Source organism: Colias eurytheme, chromosome 29 (genome assembly GCF_061535395.1).
Source record: "Colias eurytheme isolate Ceu_HAF_F1 chromosome 29, ilColEury1 Martin Lab GWU primary, whole genome shotgun sequence".
In the NCBI taxonomy this organism is placed as follows: domain Eukaryota; kingdom Metazoa; phylum Arthropoda; class Insecta; order Lepidoptera; family Pieridae; genus Colias; species Colias eurytheme.
In genome coordinates, this window is record NC_143008.1 from 6062133 (window position 1) to 6084335 (window position 22203).

General features: G+C 34.8%; 1 protein-coding gene across 1 annotated transcript; it reads right to left on the minus strand.

Moving 5' to 3' along the window:
* Nucleotides 1-2514: 2514 nt before the first annotated feature.
* Nucleotides 2515-21517, minus strand: LOC149896310 (A-type potassium channel modulatory protein KCNIP1). The gene is made up of 5 exons (XM_090118157.1): nucleotides 21214-21517; nucleotides 12314-12383; nucleotides 11298-11368; nucleotides 4121-4330; nucleotides 2515-2651 (listed from the first exon to the last, which is right to left on the minus strand). The coding sequence occupies exons 1-5, from the start codon at nucleotides 21367-21369 to the stop codon at nucleotides 2523-2525; spliced, it is 636 nt and encodes a 211-aa protein (XP_089974283.1). The 5' UTR covers nucleotides 21370-21517; the 3' UTR covers nucleotides 2515-2522.
* Nucleotides 21518-22203: the final 686 nt, after the last annotated feature.

Here is a 22203-nt window from a genome sequence, read left to right on the forward strand (position 1 = left end):
TGAAAAAAAAAATGTATTTAATATAAGGAAAAACTCATTAAATTTTATATAATGAGTTAAAAATGAAAAAAAAAACCCGCAGATAAGCGTAAAAATGACGTTTTTTGTGTATATGTTTAAGCATTTATCAAAAAAACCTATACCCTGTTGCCTCGGTACATATGTATTTAAAGAAATTTAAGAGTTTTTTATTTAATAAATTTTACAAAAATGCACACGCAGTTTGCTTAAAATAATATTATTGTTACTTTAGTAAAAATATAAGAAATCCGTACAGTTGCTCAATGTTTAGTAATTTAGTATGTTCGTCTCTTAAAGCAAAAGGACTGAAATGATGACTGACTTAAATTGATTGAGTTTTGCATTAAAGATAGTATGTAATTAATATGCAAAACCAAAAAAAATATCAATTTTGTATAAGAGGTCAGAGTTTATGAGAAAGTTCTATTGAAGATTACATTTCCTTAAAAAAATATTTTTTTATAAATTAAAACATTTTTTGTAATAAATCGAAAAAAAAAAGTGGCTACAGGAAACACAGTGGAGTTATTTTTATTTATTTTTGAATGTAATATCCTAAACCTAAACCTTGTCAAATAATACTTTTGAAGCAATTTATAGATTGCAATAACAATTTATGCAAAAAATTAAAGTATACATGAAATAAGTATCAAATTGTAATATCTATTTTTATTAAAACTTTAACACGATTTAAGCAGGATAATGTTAATTTATAACATTTCTGTATGTTTAAAGTTTCTCACTTATTCATTTTCCATTAAAAAGGGCATATTGTATTTTAGAAATTCTTTGTAAGCCCTAAAAATCATTTCACGTGTTCTTTATATGGTATCAGGGGGTCATCAGTACCGCTACCCTCATACAATAGGTGGACATAGGGGTTGTTATTCTGTGGAACTATAGAGGTCATGAGCACCACGGCTCAATGTAATTTATACAAAGTTGTAAGTAAGTAAATAAGATAAAATTGTATTGATGGTTTTGAGTTCGGGGGGGCCACGAGCCCCGACTTTTAACTTCCAATATTTATATAAGATCAAGAGTGGTCTCTGACTAGATGCGGTCTATAGTGACTAAACCAATTAACTAAACCCTACCATGAAGCATTTTACAATAGCACTTTTTATATTGAGTATTGACTTATATAGCCGATAAGTTACAAGTTACCCTCATTGCTTGAACCCCTCGTGATCCTCAACCCTCAACCCCTAACAAGAAACAAGACCCCATTCAATATCAATATTTAATCTCAAGTCATATAGCAAATTAGTTACAAGATGTTCACAACCCCCCTGACCCCCGACGACTAAAACTGGAAAATCAAAACGCTCTTGATCTTCGGTCGCAGTACTCTGACATAGAACCGCTCAACTAGAGCTATATAATGCGGTGCTTGAGCTCGGCACGCGGCGGCGAGGCTCCACAGCACCCTCATGATAACCCCATTACATTAGACTTATATAGCCAATTTGTAACGAAATGGTTACAACCCCCATGACCCCACATGACTATAAGTATTACGACAGGACGACTAGAACTGGAAAATCAAAACGCTCTTGATCTTCGGTCTCAACACTCGTACATAGAACCGCTCAACTAGAGCTATATAGTGCGGTGCTTGAGCTCGGCACGCGGCGGCGAGGGACCGCAGGGCGCCGCCGCGGCAGCAGCAGCGCCGCGGGGCCCGCTTGCGGACCAGCCTGGGGGACGGGCTGCTTAGATTAGTTTTATAGTATTTAGGGCCGATTTTTCAATGCTTGGATAAAACTTATCCGTCCAATAAAGTATTACATGATAATATTAAAATGTCACGGAAACTGTCAAATACGGGCAATAAGAACACGATTTTAAAATGGTAGTTTTATACATTATTCGACGACTAAGTTTTATCCAAGCATTGAAAAATCGGCCCTTAAATAAATATAAAAAAATGGCAATTTGGAACGAAGTTCCTTGACACGCGTTGCGAAAGGGGGCTAGACTGGAGCCTCCTGTCACTTGAGCGGGAGCTCTCATAGACAGCAAGTCAATTATTTATGTAACTTCGTTCCATCCTATGTCCCTTTAAACCTGTCAAGTTTTTTATTTTTTATTTTATGGCTTTGTCAAACAGAACATGTTTGTAGCGTGCGTCAGAACGTTAAACTGACGTCGTTATGACGTGTCCTATTCCGTCAAACAGAGCAACAGCGTTTTGACGCGCGTTAAGTACGCGTTCTATCTGACGTAACCATAATAAAAATCAAAATGTTATATTATTTGTAAGAATGACAAGAAATTAACGTTGTAAAGTCACAAGAGGTATACGAGGAAGTTATACCCACGTTATACCTAAATGATAACCCATGAAAAAAAATGAAATGAATTGGTTTGTTGGATTTTCGTGACAGGTATTTAAATATGTATATTTCAAAGGAAAAATTGTTTTAAGTTTCAGTGGCTATAAAAAATTTCATTCATATTAATAATTACCTAGTTTCGCGCGCTGTATCACTCTGACGTCATAGTCCTGTATCGAACATTTGGAGCGAGCGAGTGATGACGTCATCCTTCAGGCACGACTCTAGGAACTCCTCTATGGTGATTACCCCATCTTGATTCAAGTCCAGCTTCCTGAACACGCGGTCGACCTGTAAAAGGAGTAGGTAAAAGATTATCATTTTGCAAATAGTGAAGGAAACAATCCCGAGCAAACCAGAAACAATAAAAATGAAACAAAGTTTTGCCCAGTAATACTGTTATTATATGTGTATTAACACATAATTGTATAGCTATTCTAAGAATAACACACAAGAAGAAAAGGAAAAATTCAACGATATCTGATGCATCTTCTAATCTGAATTTTTGAACACTCTTACAGTGTTGTATTATGAATTAAACTCTCATGAGGCTTCACTTGCACTTCATAAGGCAACAAATATGGACTGATTTAATCATAATGTTAAAAATTTCTTTTCAAAATGGTGTATTTATTGCACGCCTCATAAGTCATAAGCGAAGCGTTGAGGTGGGTACTACTGTCACTTCGCGCAAAACATCTGATTTTTCAAACTTAAAATGTCTTTATGTATCATACATTGCACTTGTAAGATAATACATACACACACATATTAAGAAAAAACACTATTTTTAACATTCATGATATTTTTGATGTCATTTTTGTTATTTAAACTAGTTAAAAAACAGTTTAAAAAAGTTCTGTCTTGGACGTCCGTGTGTCTGTATGTGCGGAGGATTTTCTTGTTAACACGATAGCGACCGAAATACTTTACTAATCGAGTCTTTTTTTTTCTCTTACGCTTGAGTATGCTCAGGAATAGAACCCTTTCATTTTTCAGGGTCTGATTCGATGTGGTTTAATTGTTATTAAATAAACCAAAATAATAATTAATAAATAATTATTAAAAAAAAATTATGAGGCGTGCACTTGGATTTTCCAAACTATTTCTTAATTTTGACGATTCAAAAGCGCTTCTAGGGCAAGTCTAGTTGCAAGTATATCTGAGTCTGATATCATTTTAATTTACGCAATCTGGCACAAGATGGCGTCACCTGTCCAGCAATGTAAAAGGTCACCTGCTTCACGGATGATATTTTATCTCATCTTACTAATATTATAAACGTGAAAGTTTGTGAGGATGAATGTATGTTTGTTCCTCTTTCACGCCTTACCCACTATTCGAATTTTGATGATACTTGTCAGTGATATAGCTCGTGTACCAGACTCAACGTAACATATACTTGCTTTTTTACGTCCTTGGGTGTAGCCACAGGGCACAGCGAGTATAAACTACCTACGAAATTTTTATTTAATTTATAAAGCACTAGATTTCCACCCGCGACTTTGCCTGCGTTTTCGAAGAAAGACTTTCCATGCTCACAAATATTAAACTACTAGCTGTTTCACCCGCGTGGCTCCGCTCCTATTGGTCTTAGCGTGATGATATATAGCCTATAGCATTCCTCGATAAATGGGCTATCCAACACCGAAAGAATTTTTCAAATCAGATCAGTAAGTTCCTGCGATTAGCGCGTTCAAACAAACAAACAAACTCTTCAGCTTTATAATATTAGTATAGATTAGTATAGATTCTAGTACCTGTTCATTAGCCTTAGCGTCATCTATCCTGGAAGCCGGTGATCCAGGCGGTGCTCTCCGACCCAGCAGCTCGTGGACCGCCACAACGACTTCACCGAGCTCCTGCCTGGTGATAGCACCGTCACCGTCTACGTCGTAGAGCCGGAACGCCCAGCGTAGACGCTCGTAGACTGAGCCGCGTAGCAGCGTAGACAGGGTTACGAGGAGTTCCTGAAAGGGTTGTAGGTTTCTTAATTTTATGACAAACTTCGCTAGAAATACTATAATTATAATATAATCCGTGTAGTGTTGGTATATGTATATTAAAAAGTATTGGATAAGTCTATTTTCGAAAAGAATTAAGTCCGGTGTGTCTCGTGGGGAAAATTGATTTATCACAGAAACAACCATGATATGCGATAACGATCTAATACCAAAATACATAATAATATTTCATTTAAAAGTGTCCCTCTTCACCCTACGTAAAAAATTCTCCGAATGCAAATTCACGCTCAAATTTCAAACGTGCTCAAACAAACCAAATGACGTCAATTTTGAACAAATGGGCTTTATACACACATTTAGTTACTTTTGTGAGTGGCTGTGTAAAATTTGAAATCTGACAGCTAATAATTTGTCGGGGGTGAGCTCACGAGCGGTCACTGGATTGTTTTTTATCAATCCTCGACGAACAGGGTTCTTTTAATTAAATTGACATGTATATCAGCTTTAATGCGTGTCTGTGGCATCGTATCTAGAAAACAAATTAATATATTTATGATTACTTAATTGGTCTATCCGTCGTAAAGATTTAAGCGTTTAGTTCTGACAAGATCTCTAACAATATTATTTTCAAAACATTGAATACTAGCAATCGGCCCGGCTTTGTTCGTGGTAATTAAATATAATATTATAGTCTATAGCCTTAGAGATGCTCTAAATTTATAGCAGTCAGGGATCACGTACAAATCCAACAGTGAAAGAATTTTTGATATCAAGTCCATTAGTTCCTAAGATTAAGGCGTTCAAACAAAAAATCAAGTTATATGTTATAAGAGTTAAAAGAATTAGGTATATTAAGCTTCACTTTCAACATTCACATATTAATGACACTTCTTTATGTATAATTTTAACACATAACATAGATTGCAATCAACTTCCAATTAACAATCTACAAGTGCCCACGTATCCGAGCCTACGAAAATAGCAATCTAGTGCTCCACAGTCTAGACTGAATACCTAGGCTATTACGGGCTTGGCGGCCCGCCAGAATGTTGTGACAAGGGTGTGAATTGCTGTGGATTTGACGTGTATCGTGTCGAATGATTGGTGTTTTTATTAATCACTATGGTAGGCGGTATCACCCGTATATTCAAAGTCACTTTCTCTGTCCCTATATCTAAATATTTAAAACTACGCAACGTTTTGGTGCGGTTTTATAATAGACTAGCTGCTCCGCGCGGTTTCACCCCCGTGGCTCCACCCCTGTTGGTCGTAGCGTGATGATATATAGCCTATAACCTTCCTCGATAAATGGGCTATCTAACACCGAAAGAATTTTTCAAATCGGACCAGTAGTTCCCGAGATTAGCGCGTTCAAACAAACAAACAAACTCTTCAGCTTTATAATATTATTAGTATAGATTAGCTGTGCCCTGCGGTTTTACCTGCAGAGCTCCACTCCTGTTGGTCTTAGTGTGATAATATAGACTGTAGACTTCCTCGATAAGAATCTAACACCGAAAAATTTTTTCATATCGGACCAGTAGTTCCCGAGATTAGCGCGTTCAAACAAACAAAGTACAAACGAACTGCTTCAGCTTTATAATATAAATTATTATAGATTTACTTTTTAATTCCCATGTGTACTCGAATTTTAAACGGCCAAAACACAGACGGAAAGAATGTCTACATAAAAAAAACCTTTTATAAACTATCCAACATCATACATAATAAAACAGCAAGAGGCATTTTTAGCGAAACTTTTGCATTTTTACAACCAAGATGCTATGAAGGCTTGGCTATATTACGTCGCAGGTGCGTCCCGTAAAGAGGCAAGTTACGTTTTTATTTTTTGGGCAAACATATTTTCTCATATTTGATGATTATTGACTTAGAAAGATAGGATAGCTTGCTATGTTATGGATGAAACTAACGCTAGTCGCTAGCAAGAGTTTGGATATATTTCCCGAGTAAAAGACGGTTTTATTTTTGGACAAACAATATTGTTCCGTTCCGATGTCCGGCAGGTCTATTGCTTACTAGTTACTACTATGTTATTTAAAAAAGTAGTGCTTGGGAGGGGTAAGGATGATATTTCCCCGTCGGTCAAGTGAGAGTTCGAAATGACATGAAAGCATGGTGGCTTTCTCATAAATTTTCCAGTGAAATAGTCATTGAAAAAAACTTAACTTTTCCAGACATTTGACCTGACTAACAGACAGATACGATTATTCTTAATTTACACATTAAGGGCCGATTTTTCAATGCTTGGATAAAATTTATTCGTCGAATAATGTATTAAACTGCCATTTTAAAAACGTATTCTAAATTGCTCGTATTTGACAGTTTACGTGACATTTTAATATTATCGTGTAATACTTTATTGGACGGATAAGTTTTACCCAAGAATTGAAAAATCGGCCCTAATTTAAATAAAATGTGTACATGTTGTAGGAATAGGTAGTTATTTTAAAATTACAGATTAATAAATTTTCTATATGTAATTTATTGTAATCTATTTTTATAAAATATAATATTTAAGCGCAAACTTTCATTATTTATTATTTAATTTGACCATAAATAACTAGATTAACTAAATAATACTGGGCCAACAAACTTCGTACTGTCATGGATTTTCTTTGATTTTCTTTTGTATTAATATATTTTATGCCTCGTATTGCCAGATTGAATATAAAAAAAATACTCCAGTAAAGTGGTTTTGTCAAACATAATATATTCAAGATACAGTTAAAAAAACTACCTATAACAAATATGTAGATTAAGTTCACATTGTTATTCCCAAAGTTTGCGAAGGCAATAAAACATATAGAATACAAGTATACGCTAACATAAGTAGGTCAAGACGATGTTTGTTTCCCAAAGACCGTGTTGGATCAAAACAAGAACATTATATGTTACGAATGAGGAAAACTGTATTATCGTATCTAAGGGAGTAAGCTATTTATGTAGGAAAGTTGGAGATTTGTAACCCCTAATGTAAATGAGGGTTGTTGAGAGTGTTAGAACTTATCTGCCGAGAGAAATGTTTTCGGTTGGATGGGAATTTTGGTCGTGGTCGTCGTCTTCGTTGGTAGAGTAACCGAACCATTACCAAAATTTCAAGAGCTTATGTCAAAAATTAGAGATAGAAGTTTCCATTCCTTAGCGTTATTCTATTCCTCTGCCATTTGTTTCGGCCTACTTGTCTATGTAGAAGTAACAAAATAAAACCCCTATTGCAATCTTCTTATATATAAAAATGAATCGCAAAATGTGTTGGTAAGCGCATAACTCGAGAACGGCTGAACCGATTTCGATAATTCTTTTTTTATTATATTCCTTGAAGTACGAGGATGGTTTTTATGTAGAGAAAACGTAAATATGTACCACGGGCGAAGCCGGGGCGTACCGCTAGTTATGGATAAAATTAACCATCAAGTAATTCTTGTTGCGTTAATTTTTAATTTTCACGTGTGAATATTTTCCTGAAATATCCACAAAGTGTTATATTGAAATATTTCAGTGCAAATTTCGTAATAATACCCATTCCCTGTGGTTAGCATTGGAGGTATTATAATTCGGTCGGCCGGGAATGTCGCCGCAAATTGTCACCTGCAACCACAGATAGTAAATAGCGCGGGAAAAGGAATTTTTAATCTGTGCGATGTGTCAGAATTCAGAAATGACGTTCTAATATTTGACAATTTGATACACATTTTTATAGCATAGATGAATAGATTATATAGGTTTTGTTCAAACTATCTCGAATATGTGTATGCGTAATCCTACTAATCTTATCCTATCCTACTTCCTACTAATATTATAAATTCGAAAGTTTGTGAGGATGTGTGTGTGTGTTTGTTACTCTTTCACGCAAATACTACTGAACCGATTACAATGAAATAAAGCACACATATAGAGGGGAACTTGGATTAACACATAGGATAGGTTTTATCCCAAAAATTTTACGGGCACGGGAAATATGCGGGTTTTTCTGACAAACGCGGTCGGAAAGCTAGTGTTATAAAAAAAAAACGTTCCTACTCAACGAGTTTAAGGATTTTTGAAGGGAAACTTTTTTAGGAACTTCTTTAATAGGTACCGTCACGTTATGCAGTAAGGCGCCGATTTTGGCATCATTGAATCTTGCCAAAGATGTTTCACTTCTGAGACGAGTGCTTGGTTTTTACGATTTACATTATTCATTGGGTAGTCTTAAAAGATTATTGTAAAATAATATAAGATAGGGAAGAAAAGTTGATAATATTATAGACGTAAAGTTTATCAAAATATAGATATCTAGTTTATACGACTTCTCTTTAAACAAGTTGGCACGGATTTCTATGAGATATCAAAAAAAATGTTGTGTGGTTTTATGAAACCACGGTAAAAGTGAAACTGTTCGAACGGTTCCGAACACTGCTTTGTGTAGCGCATGTCGCGTGTCGGTCGGCTGCCGAGTAGGTATACCTACTCGGCAGCCGCGATACACGCGACATGCGCTACACAGACCAAAAAGTTTGAGACGATGTAATAAAAGTTTCACTTTAATAAAATATATAACTTATTAGCAATACTTAAACGTCAGGAAGCTATTTATCGTTTTGTTTGAAAGGTTTTATTAATAAATTTAATCTATATAGAGAAGCGAATACACATAAGCATTTCCTTTATTTATTTATTTGGTGTATAAAATAGTATAAACATGAGTGTTTGATGAAGTTTGAAATATCACGTAAATGAAAAATTAAACGGAAGCAAAATGTTTTCTCTATATTAAGCGCGTCACACACGGTGAAGATGCTATATTATTTTATCTTAAGATACTGTTATCTTTTATATTACAGTATCTTAACGCATCCGGTATCAGCGTTCGGAACATCATTTTTCTTTTTGTCATTGCGTACTAAGACTCCTGTAGAACCGCCATCCTGTTACCTACAAATGACGCGAAATTTTGTGGGACTTAGCTAGCTATTAGTTATTATTATGTGGTATTACTAGTTTTCCGCCTGCAGCTTCGCCCGCGTTTTCAAAGAAAAACCCGCATACTTAGTTCCCGTTCTATGTGTTAATCCAAGTTACCCTCTTTATGTGTTCTAAATTTCATTGAAATCGGTTCAGTAGTATTTGCGTGAAAGAGTAACAAACATACACATACACATCCTTCACAAACTTTCGCATTTATAATATTAAGTAGGATAGGATAGGATAGGATAGAATTGAATAACGCAAAAATACCGGACGATTTTGTTGGTATACATTCTTAGGCCGCCTGTCCATCTGCAAGAAAACTTCCGCAAGAAATGTCCGACAGTCTGTCTGACAGCAACTTGCAAGTCTACTTGCAGGTGGAAACGCGGCCTTATACTTACTTATATGTCAAATAATGCGTGTAAGTGGGTTTGTTTGTTTTGTCCTTCTTTCATGTCGCAATGATAATATGATTCTTGTGCCTGGAGATTGTTAGGGGACTAGAGAGTGACATCTAATTTTTTAAGCGATTTTTAAAAACGGATTATGATGTAGTTTTTTCTAATATACTACCTAAGCTAATATAGATGAGACTTAGTCCTTAAAGAAGGTCTTAGTACATATAATTTGTTATTTTTTCTACTAACCGTAAGATGCTGCACTCGGATAGCTAATAAATAATAAATTACTGTACTGGTACTATGATATTCCCAAGGGAAGCAAAAGATTGTATTTCAGCGAAACGACACTAAAGTACTGGAGAGCATCGTAACCTACCAGAGATTTATTTTTTACTTGTATTATATGATAAATTAGCTTTCTGCTCGCGGCTTCGCTTTGTCTAAAAGCTAATAAATTATATACTCAAACCTTCCTCGAGAACCACTCTATCTATAAAAAAAAGACGGGTTGCACTCCGGGAGTGCCGGCAGAAGTGAAAACTTGATTATTAACGTTGAGCATGTTTGATATCCATCCGTCTTACGCTTTTTCGATCATGTCACGTGTCCTGACGCGAGTTTAAGATTTTATACCCAACCGCTAAAGAAGTTTTCACTTCAAAAACTGTCGTTGTGTAGTTTTAAAGATAAGAATATACATATACTAGCGGTCCGCTCCGGCTTCGCCCGTGGTACATATGAAAAATAGATGTTGGCCGATTCTCAAACTTACCCGATATGCACAGAAAATTTCATGAGAATCGGTCCACCCGTTTCGGAGGAGTATGCAGACTAACATTGTGACACGAGAATTTTATATATAAGAATATTACTAGCTGTTCCCCGCAGTTTCACCCGCATTGCTCCGCTCCCGTTGGTCTTAGCCTGATGATATATAGCCTTCCTCAATAAATGGGCTATCTAACACCGAAAGAATTTTTCAAATCGGACCAGTAGATTCTGAGATTAGCGCGTTCAAACAAACAAACTCTTCAGCTTTATAATATAACTATAGATAGCTATAGGGATACATGCACATATATATATCTATAGGGATATAGGGACAGAGAAAGCGACTTTGTTTTATACTATGTAGTGATGGGCTATAATGTCGTTGTTTTTTCCTTAATGCTAGTGCCTAGTAGTCCTAGTACGTATATAAAACTAAAAAAAAAATATTTAGTCAATAGAAGCAATACAGTATAGTGTAGTGTGTAACGTGCAGAGAAATAGTTACTATAGGTACTGCAGTTGGTGTCCAAACCTGACAGCGTTGATAATCAGCAATAAACTTTATTAAACTTTGTAGAGTTTTTATTTTTATTGTGTTTGTCTATATTAGGTATATATATACTATTTAGTTTGAATCTATATGTCTTTTTAAGAATGTGAATTTGTAATAATATCTGGTTTTCACGCATAAACTACTGGACCGATTTTGATGATATTTGGCACAGACAATCTTTAGACCCTGAGAAAGAACATAGGCTTGTTTTTATTGCAAAATATGTACCACGGGCGAAGCCGGGGCGGACCGCTAGTATATAAATAATAATACTTACCCTGAAACTTATAGCCCCACTGCAGTTAACATCAAATGCTTTAAACACATAATGGGCGTATAGCGCTGAATCTGAAAAAATATAAAAATAAATTTAAATATTTAATTTTATCTGAGTATATCCTTGATATTACGCATTTAAATTTTAAATACATATTAAATTTCAACGCAGTATATTCTTGATTTTACGTTTTTAAATTTAAATTTTAACGGATTTTAAATGCAATTTTTACTAAAGTGAAGTCCCGTGTCTGGTCCAAATGTCCCGTGTGTTACATCTGTTTCACTGGTAGATTTTTCTTCATAGACATAATATAGGTGATCAGCCTTCAATGTCCTGCCAGACCGAGCCATTTTCTCCTTTGTCTCCACCGGGAATCGAACCCAGGCCCATTCGGTTCTACGCTCACGCGTCAACCACTGTACCAAGGAGGCCGTCTGTATATAGTTAAAACTAACAAACTTAACTATAAATATATTTTAGATTGATACTTGTAATTGTATGGATTCTTTCTAGAAATAAAGTTACTTTTTGCTAATGTAATATATTACATAATATCATTAACTGAGCTTCGCACTTAGGTAATATAGTATCTACTCTTCTATTGTTTTGTTTGTACCAATTTTTCATTTTATAACCCATTGAGCCCCGAACGACCCGATCGGTCCACGACACAATAGATTTTCTATTGTGTCTGTGATTCCGGGGCCTGAGTTATAAATAATACCAGCTGATTCATCTGAGCTTTTCGATTATTAACTCAAATTGAGATAAACATTAAAATTTTATTTTTATTTTTTTAACATTAGGTAGCTATGCAGAAAATCCTGTTAAAATCGAAGTCTAGCAATTTAGGAGATTATTTAATTATTAATTAAGTAAAACAAGAAAAAATAAATGTCGACTTAGAATATGTCATTTTAACAGGCAGTCTACTGTTAGTCAATACCTAAGTACTTTGTTTTACAGTTACAGTATTAGGCCTTAAAAATATATAAGAATGATAGATAACTCACTGCCATGTGGAAAGAATTTCGCGTATATATCTTTGAAGGACTCTTCGTGCACCACACCTTCGGGACATTCCTGGAATTAAAGTTTATTTTTTTACTATCTGTAGTTACAATTTTTTTTATAATCTTTATAAAATTAAAAGGTTTTTTTCAAGCAATTTGCACTTTGAAGGGAGAAAATATAATGTGAAAATTAAGTCTCAGAAATTCAGGGTCATGAGACAGCTTGTTTTTTTTACTAGCTGTGCCCCGCGGTTTTACCCGCAGTGCTCCGCTCCTATTGGTCTTAGCGAGATGATATATAACCTATAGCTTTCCTCGATAAATGGGCTATCTAACAAAGAAAGAATTTTTCAAATCGGAACAGTAGTTTCCGAGATTAGCGCGTTCAAACAAACAAACAAACTCTTCACCTTTATAATATGTATAGATTTATAAACAAATAAATAATTGATTAATTATTATTTGCCATCTCTAGCTCTCCTTAAAATTGACAGACTGACATAATTTTTAGAAATAATTTAGCGCTATAAACTGGTGAAGGATTTGCAAAAAAAAACAGTAGTTTTAACAGTTTTTAACAGTAGTTTATGAATTAAAAACACACAAATATAGCTTTGTAATCTATAGGTACTTTTAGTTTAGAGTTTGTTTGTTTTAACGCGCTAATCTTAAACTACTGGTCCGCTTTGAAAAATTATTTCGGTGTTAGATAACCCATTTATCGAGGAAGATTATAGGCTATATTGTATCATCACGCTAAGACCGACAGGAGCGGAGCAATGCGGGTGAAACCGCGGGGAACAGCTAGTATTGTATATGTACATAAAAAACACAGAATGGTGTGCTATTTTGCATACATACCACTTATTTTAATTACTGTAATCTATAATATTAAGTGCAAATCTCGAGAACAGCTGAAACGATTTCGTCGTTATTTCATTTTTTATAACATTCCTTGAAGTACTAGGATGGTTCTTATGGAGAGAAAATGTACCATGTAGGTACCACGGGCGAAGCCGGGTCGGACTGCCAGTAATAAATACAAATTTAAAAGTTTCTTGAATCAAAATACGCGACAAGGCTTACTAAAAATTCGTACACTATCTACATTATTTTACTATAGCAACCCTATTTTTACGTTCAATGCATTCCTTAGTAGAGAGAATGAGTTTGCAAAATTTATCAAGCCCTACAATAGTGTAGGTTTAACTTCGACCGTAAAATACTTGGCTTATGCATAAATAATTAGATTTGAAACCTTACTGTGAGAATCTTTGTTTCGTCCGATCAATATTTAATGAGATTGCAATGCTATTTTACATGTGTTGTAGTCGCAATTTAGGTTTCGTAATCTTCACTACATAATATAAAACAAAGTCATTTCTATAGAATTATAGATAGAAGGGTGTAGCCGGTAGCGTAATCAATGGATAATAATATTATAGTGCCTGTAAACCTATGGGACGATGATGTTTAGTAAAAGTACCTCGGCTTTCGAGATTTTCGACATACCTAACTTACATAAAATTAAATAAATTTAAATATATAGTAATATAATAAAGCTGAAGAGCTTGTTTGTTCGTTTGTTTGAACGCGCTCATCTCAAGAACTACTAGTCCGATTTCAAAAATTCTTTCGGTGTTAGATAGCCCATTTATCGAGGAAGGTTATAGGCTACATATCATTACACTAAGACCAACAGGAGCGGTGCCACGCGGGTGAAACCGCGAAGCGTAGCTAGTACATGCTAGTACTAAATAAATTGAAATGTGTTTGGAATTTAAATGAAAGACAATTAAATGAAAGACAATATCAATATAAAAGTAATGTTTTATTAAATTAAAATTTACAAAAAGTGATCAAAACGGCCACCATTAGCTGTTATACAAGCTTCACACCGTAAAATGAACGACCGTTTTAATTTGCTTGCATGCTTCATTTTAGTAATTTTTTGAGCAGCAATTTGCACACGCTCTCGAATCTGCTCCACTGAAGTAATTGGATATTCGTAGACCATGTCTTTGACAGATTTCCAGTAGAAAAAGTCGAGTGGGTTAAGATCTGGCGATCGTTGTGGCCACACTATTGTTCCAAACCGCCCGATCCATCTTTGGGGATACATTTCATCGAGATGGTCTCGAATGCTACGGGAGTTATGAGCGGGACAATCATCGTGCTGCAGCCACATTCTGCTACGATCTGTTAACGAAACGTCTTCCAATAAAGTTGGAAGATCCTGTCTTAAAAAAGCCAAATAGCTCTCTGCAGTTAATGTTTCTGGCAATTCAAACGGGCCGATAACTTTGCCGTTTAGGATACCAGTCCAAAAGTTTATTTCATACTCAGAACTGTCTTCTTCGGTTAAAGGGTCAGTGAACTGAAAGCTATTCAGATAGTGCATATTAAAATATCCGTTCTCCCCGCACGTCACTTCATTGCTCCATAGAATTTTATAGAAGAATTCCGGATCATTTTTTAATTGGCTAAGCATGTTTTTGCAGAATTTAACTCTCGCAGAACAGTCTCTTGGTAGCAAACATTGGACGAGCCGATAATTATATGGATGTTCATTTCTACCTGAAACACCTGTAGGTCTTTCTATAGACTCCTCAAGATCATCGTCTTCACTGTGTTCAGGTTCAATACTGGTTCCTGGTATCCTTCCTTCTATGAATGCATTATGTACGCTAGTGAACACTCGATGGTCAGGATGTTTGGCATTCGGGAATCTTTCACGATACACTTCTGCAGCTCGTTTAGCGTCACCCTCACACTCGCCATAAATGAAATGCATTCGAGCATAGTCAGAAGAAGTGTACAACTCAGACATTGCAAGAAAACTCAAATAACAACGTAAATCAAGCAAAAAATCACAGAACAAAATCGCTAAACTAAATTAGAAATTCACTGGATGAGTCATAAATCACAGCACAAATCTTTAAACTTCAATACAAATCAAATAAAATGATGTTGCACGGGCGTAGTTTGACAGCACACTGACTTAAAAACCGCTTAGTCCAAAAACTGGAAGGATGTCTGACACGAGTGTGTCATTGATTGAACCCTCTTTCCTTTTCACTCGTCGCATGAGAGAGCAGGATAGATATACAATCGGCTTCTTATCGCTAGGGCGATTATTACCCGAATTATTCCGAGAATCATATTATTATTAATTAGTATTCGCTACCTGTCATTGTGTTGTTCTTTTGTCATTGTCTCTCAAGGAATTAAAAAAATACTTTAAAGTAAGCCTCATTGTATAATTCATTGTATTAGGAATTTATATTGTTTTAAAATTACTGGAAATACAGTGTGTTAAGTATTTCGAAATCTTATTGAAACGGGCAGCTTTTTTTGTTGTTTTAATACTAAATTGGATTAGCATAACATAATACAAAAACATGCATGCGCCCTTCGTTGAAGCGCTTCTGAATCGTCAAAATACAGAATAATAATAACCGGTTCGGAAAGCAGTTTCTACAGAGAGAATAACCATCAAGAAACTCCATAGTTGCTCTTTTAAAATCATAACAGGGGCCTTAGACAAAGTAACAATTACAAAACGATAACGAAGTTAGAAATCGCAAAAATGTATGGGATTGACATTAGATAGACCACGTGATCTAACGCGGCGTATGTCAATCCCATACATTTTTGCGATTTCTAACTTCGTTATCGTTTTGTAATTGTTACTTTGTCTACTGGGCCAGTCTAGTATAATATCTTATATATAAAATTCTCGTGTCACAATGTTAGTCTGCAATCTGCATACTCCTCCGAAACGGGTGGACCGATTCTCATGAAATTTTCTGTGCATATCGGGTAAGTCTGAGAATCGGCCAACATCTATTTTTCATATGTACCACGGGCGAAGCCGGGGCGGGCCGCTAGTAATATTATATAATCTGTGATTACAATGTAGATAATATTTTACATATTTTAAAATCTTGCAAGAGAACTGTCTTATCATCACTACTTATTATAAAACAATATGCTTAAATCTTTAAAACCACGCAAAGGATTTTGATGCGGTTTTTTTTAATAGATAATTAGATAGAGTGATTCAAGGAAGGTTTTAGTATTTAATTTATTAGGTTTTAGACAAAGCGGGCGAAGCCGCGGGCGGTAAGCTAGTCTCTAATAAATTAATCAATACTAAGTACATATAATAAAGTCTCTGCTAACGAAAAAATATTTAAACAAAATGTTTGAACTTTGTTCTATCAAACATTTTAATACTATCATAATATAAAAATGTATGCGTGTACTAGAGTACACACGTAAGAAGTGAAACTTTTTTATGACTAATGACCTTAAAAATGTCACGAGTATGGCGTAACGCAAAACTGTCACGCGTACGGCGTAACGCAAAAATGTCACGCGTACGGCGTAACGCAAAAATGTTACACTAAATTTTTGTCCAACCCCGATAAAGAAGCATGAATGAATTGACTGAAACCCATGAATGAATTTTTAACTTTAGAAAACCGGAAATCATACATCGATAATTATACATTAGGTATAGGTACGTTATAATAGCGCATCTTTCCAAGAATACTATGCAAGGGTCGCACGAATTCCACACAAACATTCCTCAATTTGAAGTTTTGCCACCAAAACAGTAGCAAAGGGTGTTTTAATTGAATTTGCGAAAATGTCGAATATCTCGAAAACAGAGGGACTTTTACACATGCCTACATAGTTCGTAACACACAATGTTTCTAAGACGCCACTTCGTTTGGTTCTCGCATCCTATCCTATCCTACTTCCTACTAATATTATAAATGCGAAAATTCGTGAGGATGGATGTATGTGTATGTGTAGACTGTAGGTGTGTATGTTTGTAACTCTTGCACGCAAATACTACTGAACATAAACTCAAACTCAAACTCAAACATTCATTTATTCAATTAGACTACTATTTAGTAGCACTTTCGAATCGTCATTACATGAGTATTTTTAACATTTACCACCGATTCGGAGCAGTATCTATGGAGAAGAATCGGCAAGAAACTCCATAGTTGTTCTTTTAAATTATGTCTATATTAATGTATGTCACGCGTACGGCGTAACGCAAAAATGTTACACTAAATTTTTGTCCAACCCCGATAAAGAAGTTTCACTTCAAAAATCTCATTTATATATTACAAAATAGAAATGTATTCAACACATAACAATAAATAGGCGCCATGAAAACAATTTGCTTAGAAATAACTACGCAACAAAATGTATTCTGAGAATCCGTCTAATGAGCTAGATAGAGATGCGTATATAGCATGAGTATAAGTAGGAAAGAGATAGACACATTTCGCGATACTCCGAAAGGTTAGTAGGCAAAGATGTCGACGACCGATTCCCGCCAAAAATAGAGCGCGCTGTTTTTGACAGTTGACATTATGTCACATAACAAATTTAAAAATAAATCGAACACCTGGCATGTGAGCGTCGTAAAACGCGCAATTTGGTTACTTATTACGTGATATCTGTGTATGCTATAATATTTTTGGGTAGATTCTAAAATAATTATGTATAAGCATAATTTTGTAATTGTGTTTCGAGTTCATAATAAAGTAGGTACCTATGTAATCCTCACTAAGTAATATTATAACGCGAAAAGTTGTTTGTTTGCCTTTCTTTCACATCGTGTTGGTCGCAACAGAGCTTTTATGATACAATTTTTGTGTCTGAAGTTTTCTTATCCTGCTAGAGAATGATATAGGTTGTTTTTTATCAAGGTGAAACATTTAATTAACATAGAAAGCTAGTATGTATTTAAAAATAAGCTATTGCTACCTTACATAGGCTATTGTAGCTATTATATAGAAGAAAAATATCAATGAGGGCATTCATAATTGTATATGAAATACAAAATATACCAAACTTCGATAAAATAATATTTTGGTAAACACTTCCCGAAAAGTGGCAACATTGTAACACAAATATTACACATAGCTTCGAATTACCAATGTGTAAATATTATTGTGAGCCCTTGGATTATGGCGTAGTAATTTATATTTTACAAACGGAAGGAACAAGTTTATTTCCTCGATAAATGGGCTAATAATTTAGCACCGAAATAATTTTTCAAATCGGCCCAGTAGTTCCTGAGATTAGCGCGTTAATACTAACAAACTCTTCAGCTTTATAATATTAGTATAATCTGTCCTGTAACCGTCAAATCAAAATTTTTTATCCTTGTTACCTCTGTAAGCTACCACAATCGAGAGTTTCGTACATGAAATTATTGGGCATCTCATCAAAATAAAGCTACTCACGAAAAATTAGCTTGATAGTAATCACTTGCAAAAATGGGCGATGTATCCCGGACTAGTATGTTTGTCACTCTTTCACACGAAACCCACGGAACGAATTTACTTGGCAAGGGTGTAGCATATCATGTACGAGAACGAGATTAACACATAAGCTACAGAAATGCTTCCTTTGGCGGCAGGTTCGCAATTTTCTTTTTAAAAATCGTGTTAAAATTCCAAAACAAGCAAGGTAATGTTGGAAATTATTGCTGGCTACAATCTTGATAAAACACCTGGGCGTGTTTAAGTACATTTACCCTAATAGTCCGAGAGCTAGTTGAGGATTACGTTACTTCAATTATTTTTATGCATATTAATTTGTTATCGCGTCAATAACATCCTCTATTCCCCCTTTCTGTTCACTCGGTTTGACCTTTTCATTGTAAGTTATTTTTTAAATCATTAACAGTTATTATCTTAATCAAACCAGTACAACATATTTTAACTAATCTCAATAATTTTTCAAACAAAATACTATTATGCATGTAATTAATTCATTCATCAGATTGTATCATACTCGTGTAAAACACAACAAAGCACTAACACAGCAGCTGTTAAAAATAATTTCTACCATTTCAACAACACATTTACCATTAACGTGAAAACTTTTTACACAGAATGGCTGGTTACTTTTTCGCGGTACCTGTGAAAAAAAAAACAAAAAAGCCCGCCATTACCTCACACCGCGACCTTTCAAACGTTCCCGCCATTTTCAGCTGTTCGCTTTTCAACGGCTTCATTGCGAACTTTAAAATTGCATTTATATTAAACAAGGTTTTGAATTCGCTATTTATGCAGCGTCGTTGAGTTATTCAAGGTTCGAGTGGGCTTGAAATTAACACTTTCATTTGATGTTTTCAATTTGTTACGTATAACGTAATCATTTATTTTGCATACCTACAGCTGAGTTTATGGATTGATTATCTGTGTAGTTAATACGCAGTGTATCACGTATTGGCATTTTGTATCTGTACCTTGTTATCTATGAAACGTTTTCTAAACACTATAATCGAATTTAGACTGCTAAAGCTACTTTCTTTAAACTCCAAGTTATGGTCCTAGATTGCTATGACTTACATTTTTAGTGTATTCGGATACAATTTTGATTAACATGTTACTAACCATAGTCCATAGACTAATACTTGAAGTAGACAAGTACAGCAATTCTGTATGGAGTATGCTTGGCGTGTTTGATATTGGATTCAGATATCTTAATAAAATTAAGGAGTTTATGAAGCCCTAATAGGTACACAGTATTAGTTAACACACATAATTCAATTTTTTTAACTAATATTTTAGTTTGTTTTATCTATACTATCTATACTAATATTATAAAGAGGAAAGGTTTGTATGTATATATGGTTTTCACGCATAAACTACTGCACCGATTTTGATGAAATTTGGCACAGATAATCTTTAGACCCTGAAAAAGAATATAGGCTACCTTTTATTGCGAAATATGTACCACGAGCGAAGCCGGGGCGGACCGCTAGTTTCTAATATGCAAGCAGCAGTAGCTATCATTATGCCTGAGTTTCCATGCATTATTTTATTTTATCTCAGCAAAATAATCACTTATAAATGGAGCTTGGAAAGGCTGAGAGGGAAAGAGCATCGGAACTAATGTTGTGATTATACCTACACTCGATGTTCATAACTGATAATTATTATCTATAAAGCGACCTTTCTCTTAAGATTTTTATGCTAAAACTAGCTTACCGCCCGCGGCTTCGCCCGCGTTGTCTAAAACCTAATACAGTGAAACTTGGTTAAGTGGGACCTGGATAAGTAAGAAACCTCCATAACTGGAACTCATCCTGAGGTCCCAACACTTTGGCACTGAATTACCTCTATTAGTGGGACGAGGTAAACCTCTATATCTGGGATTTGTTCTTTCGATTTATCATCATAGTTACCTCTATAACTGAGACAGCGAGTAAATTTTATATGCATAAACCTCTGTAACTGAGATAACATTGTTTGTTTACTCATTCTTATTCAACCCACAAATTCCACACGTAATTCCAAGTACGTAAGTACAAATTTTTAGCTTCAATTACCTTCAGTTTTAGTTTCGCTTTACTACCATACAGATGTTTATTTGAAAAATGTCAAAACGAAAGCTACAATCGTTATCACCCCTCTGTAAATGAGGCAGATATTTATTTATACCTGTATATCTTATACACTGGGTAAGTGGAATACCTCTATAAGTGAAACGACATTGCAGGTCCCTTGAAGTCTCACTTAACCAGGTTTCACTGTAAATTAAATATACTAAAACCTTCCTCTTGAATCACTCTATCTATTAAAAAAAACCGTTTATAGGGACAGAGAAAGCGACTTTGTTTTTTACTATGTAGTGATTAGTCAGTTCCGATGAATGAAGGATAAAAATTGTTTAGCCTCGGTGTAACGAACTAAGATTTTTTTTAATTTCATGGGGATTTTATAAAATTTAATACTGATTTTTACTAGCTAATCTCATAGCAAAAAACTTGCATAAAGTATGCAGTTTATTCTTTTCTATATTATATCTATAATATAACCGAATACACTATTAGAACACAAATTCAAATGTTCACTCACCGTTTTAAATCCTCTGTACATGACTCGAATTTCCTGTTTAGAAAACTTAGTTTGCCTACACAATTCTTCCAAAGCCACAGGTATCGGTTTCGGTGCTCGATTCGGTTCCAACTCATACGCGTGTTCCTCCACAGGAGACTCCGGGGGCGTTGCCATTATAGAAACTTAACTTTAGCACATCACTAACACTATAACATTTTAGTCTATGGTATGTTTGCACTTGGATCTGTGGCACTGTTTAATCTGTGCCCATTTTGACATTGCAATGACAGATGACGTTTTATGGTTGCTATAGTGAAGTTCTATTTGTCCAAGTTCAATCTGGAACAAGAGATATTTTATATTAGATCATGTTGTTTTTTTAGGCTTAAATTACAATAATTTGGCTGTATTTCGTATAAGTAAAAAAAAAAACTTAAAATTGAAGTGAAACTTCTTTAGGCGCGTTGAGAATAAAATTTCAAAGTCGCGTCAATGCAATACCGTCACGTCATGAAGTAAAGCGAAACTTGAATCTTGCCAGAGAAATTTCACTTCTGACACATGTGCTCGGCACACACTTTTTTGTCAATATTAAATTATAGCATTAAATACTAACTATTGTTTCATATTTTAAAACCTAAACCTAAACAATCAAAATATATACAGTTCAAATTTATATAGTAAAATGTAGAAAAAACAATATCAACAGCCTTCTATCAATAACAACAACTGTTTATGATCAAAGTAAACAGCTATCACATCTTTGAATGAAAAACGAAGCGTAAAAACTGTATTAAAAGTTTCATACAAAAAGATGGCGTCGCGCCAATTTTGTCGGGAATCGATGACCAATTGAATTAGCACGACTGTTTATTGTATTGTATCCGCTTCTCTTTGATTATTTTCATCTCTTTATTTTTGTACTGTATGTGGAATAACAAAATGAGCGAATAAGAAACTATATTTTGTAAGTTAATCAGCGACTGGTTGATAAAGTTCTGCTTGAAG

Bases quoted from the DNA above. Each gene is read 5' to 3' on its own strand.
- LOC149896310 (XM_090118157.1), bottom strand. From the start codon at position 21,369: ATGGCAACGCCCCCGGAGTCTCCTGTGGAGGAACACGCGTATGAGTTG. The intron at 12,384-21,213 runs GTGAGTGAACAT...CTTTAATTCCAG, and splicing joins TGTACAGAGGATTTAAAACG to GAATGTCCCGAAGGTGTGGT. The intron at 2,652-4,120 runs GTACTAGAATCT...CTCCTTTTACAG, and splicing joins ACGCTAAGGCTAATGAACAG to GTCGACCGCGTGTTCAGGAA.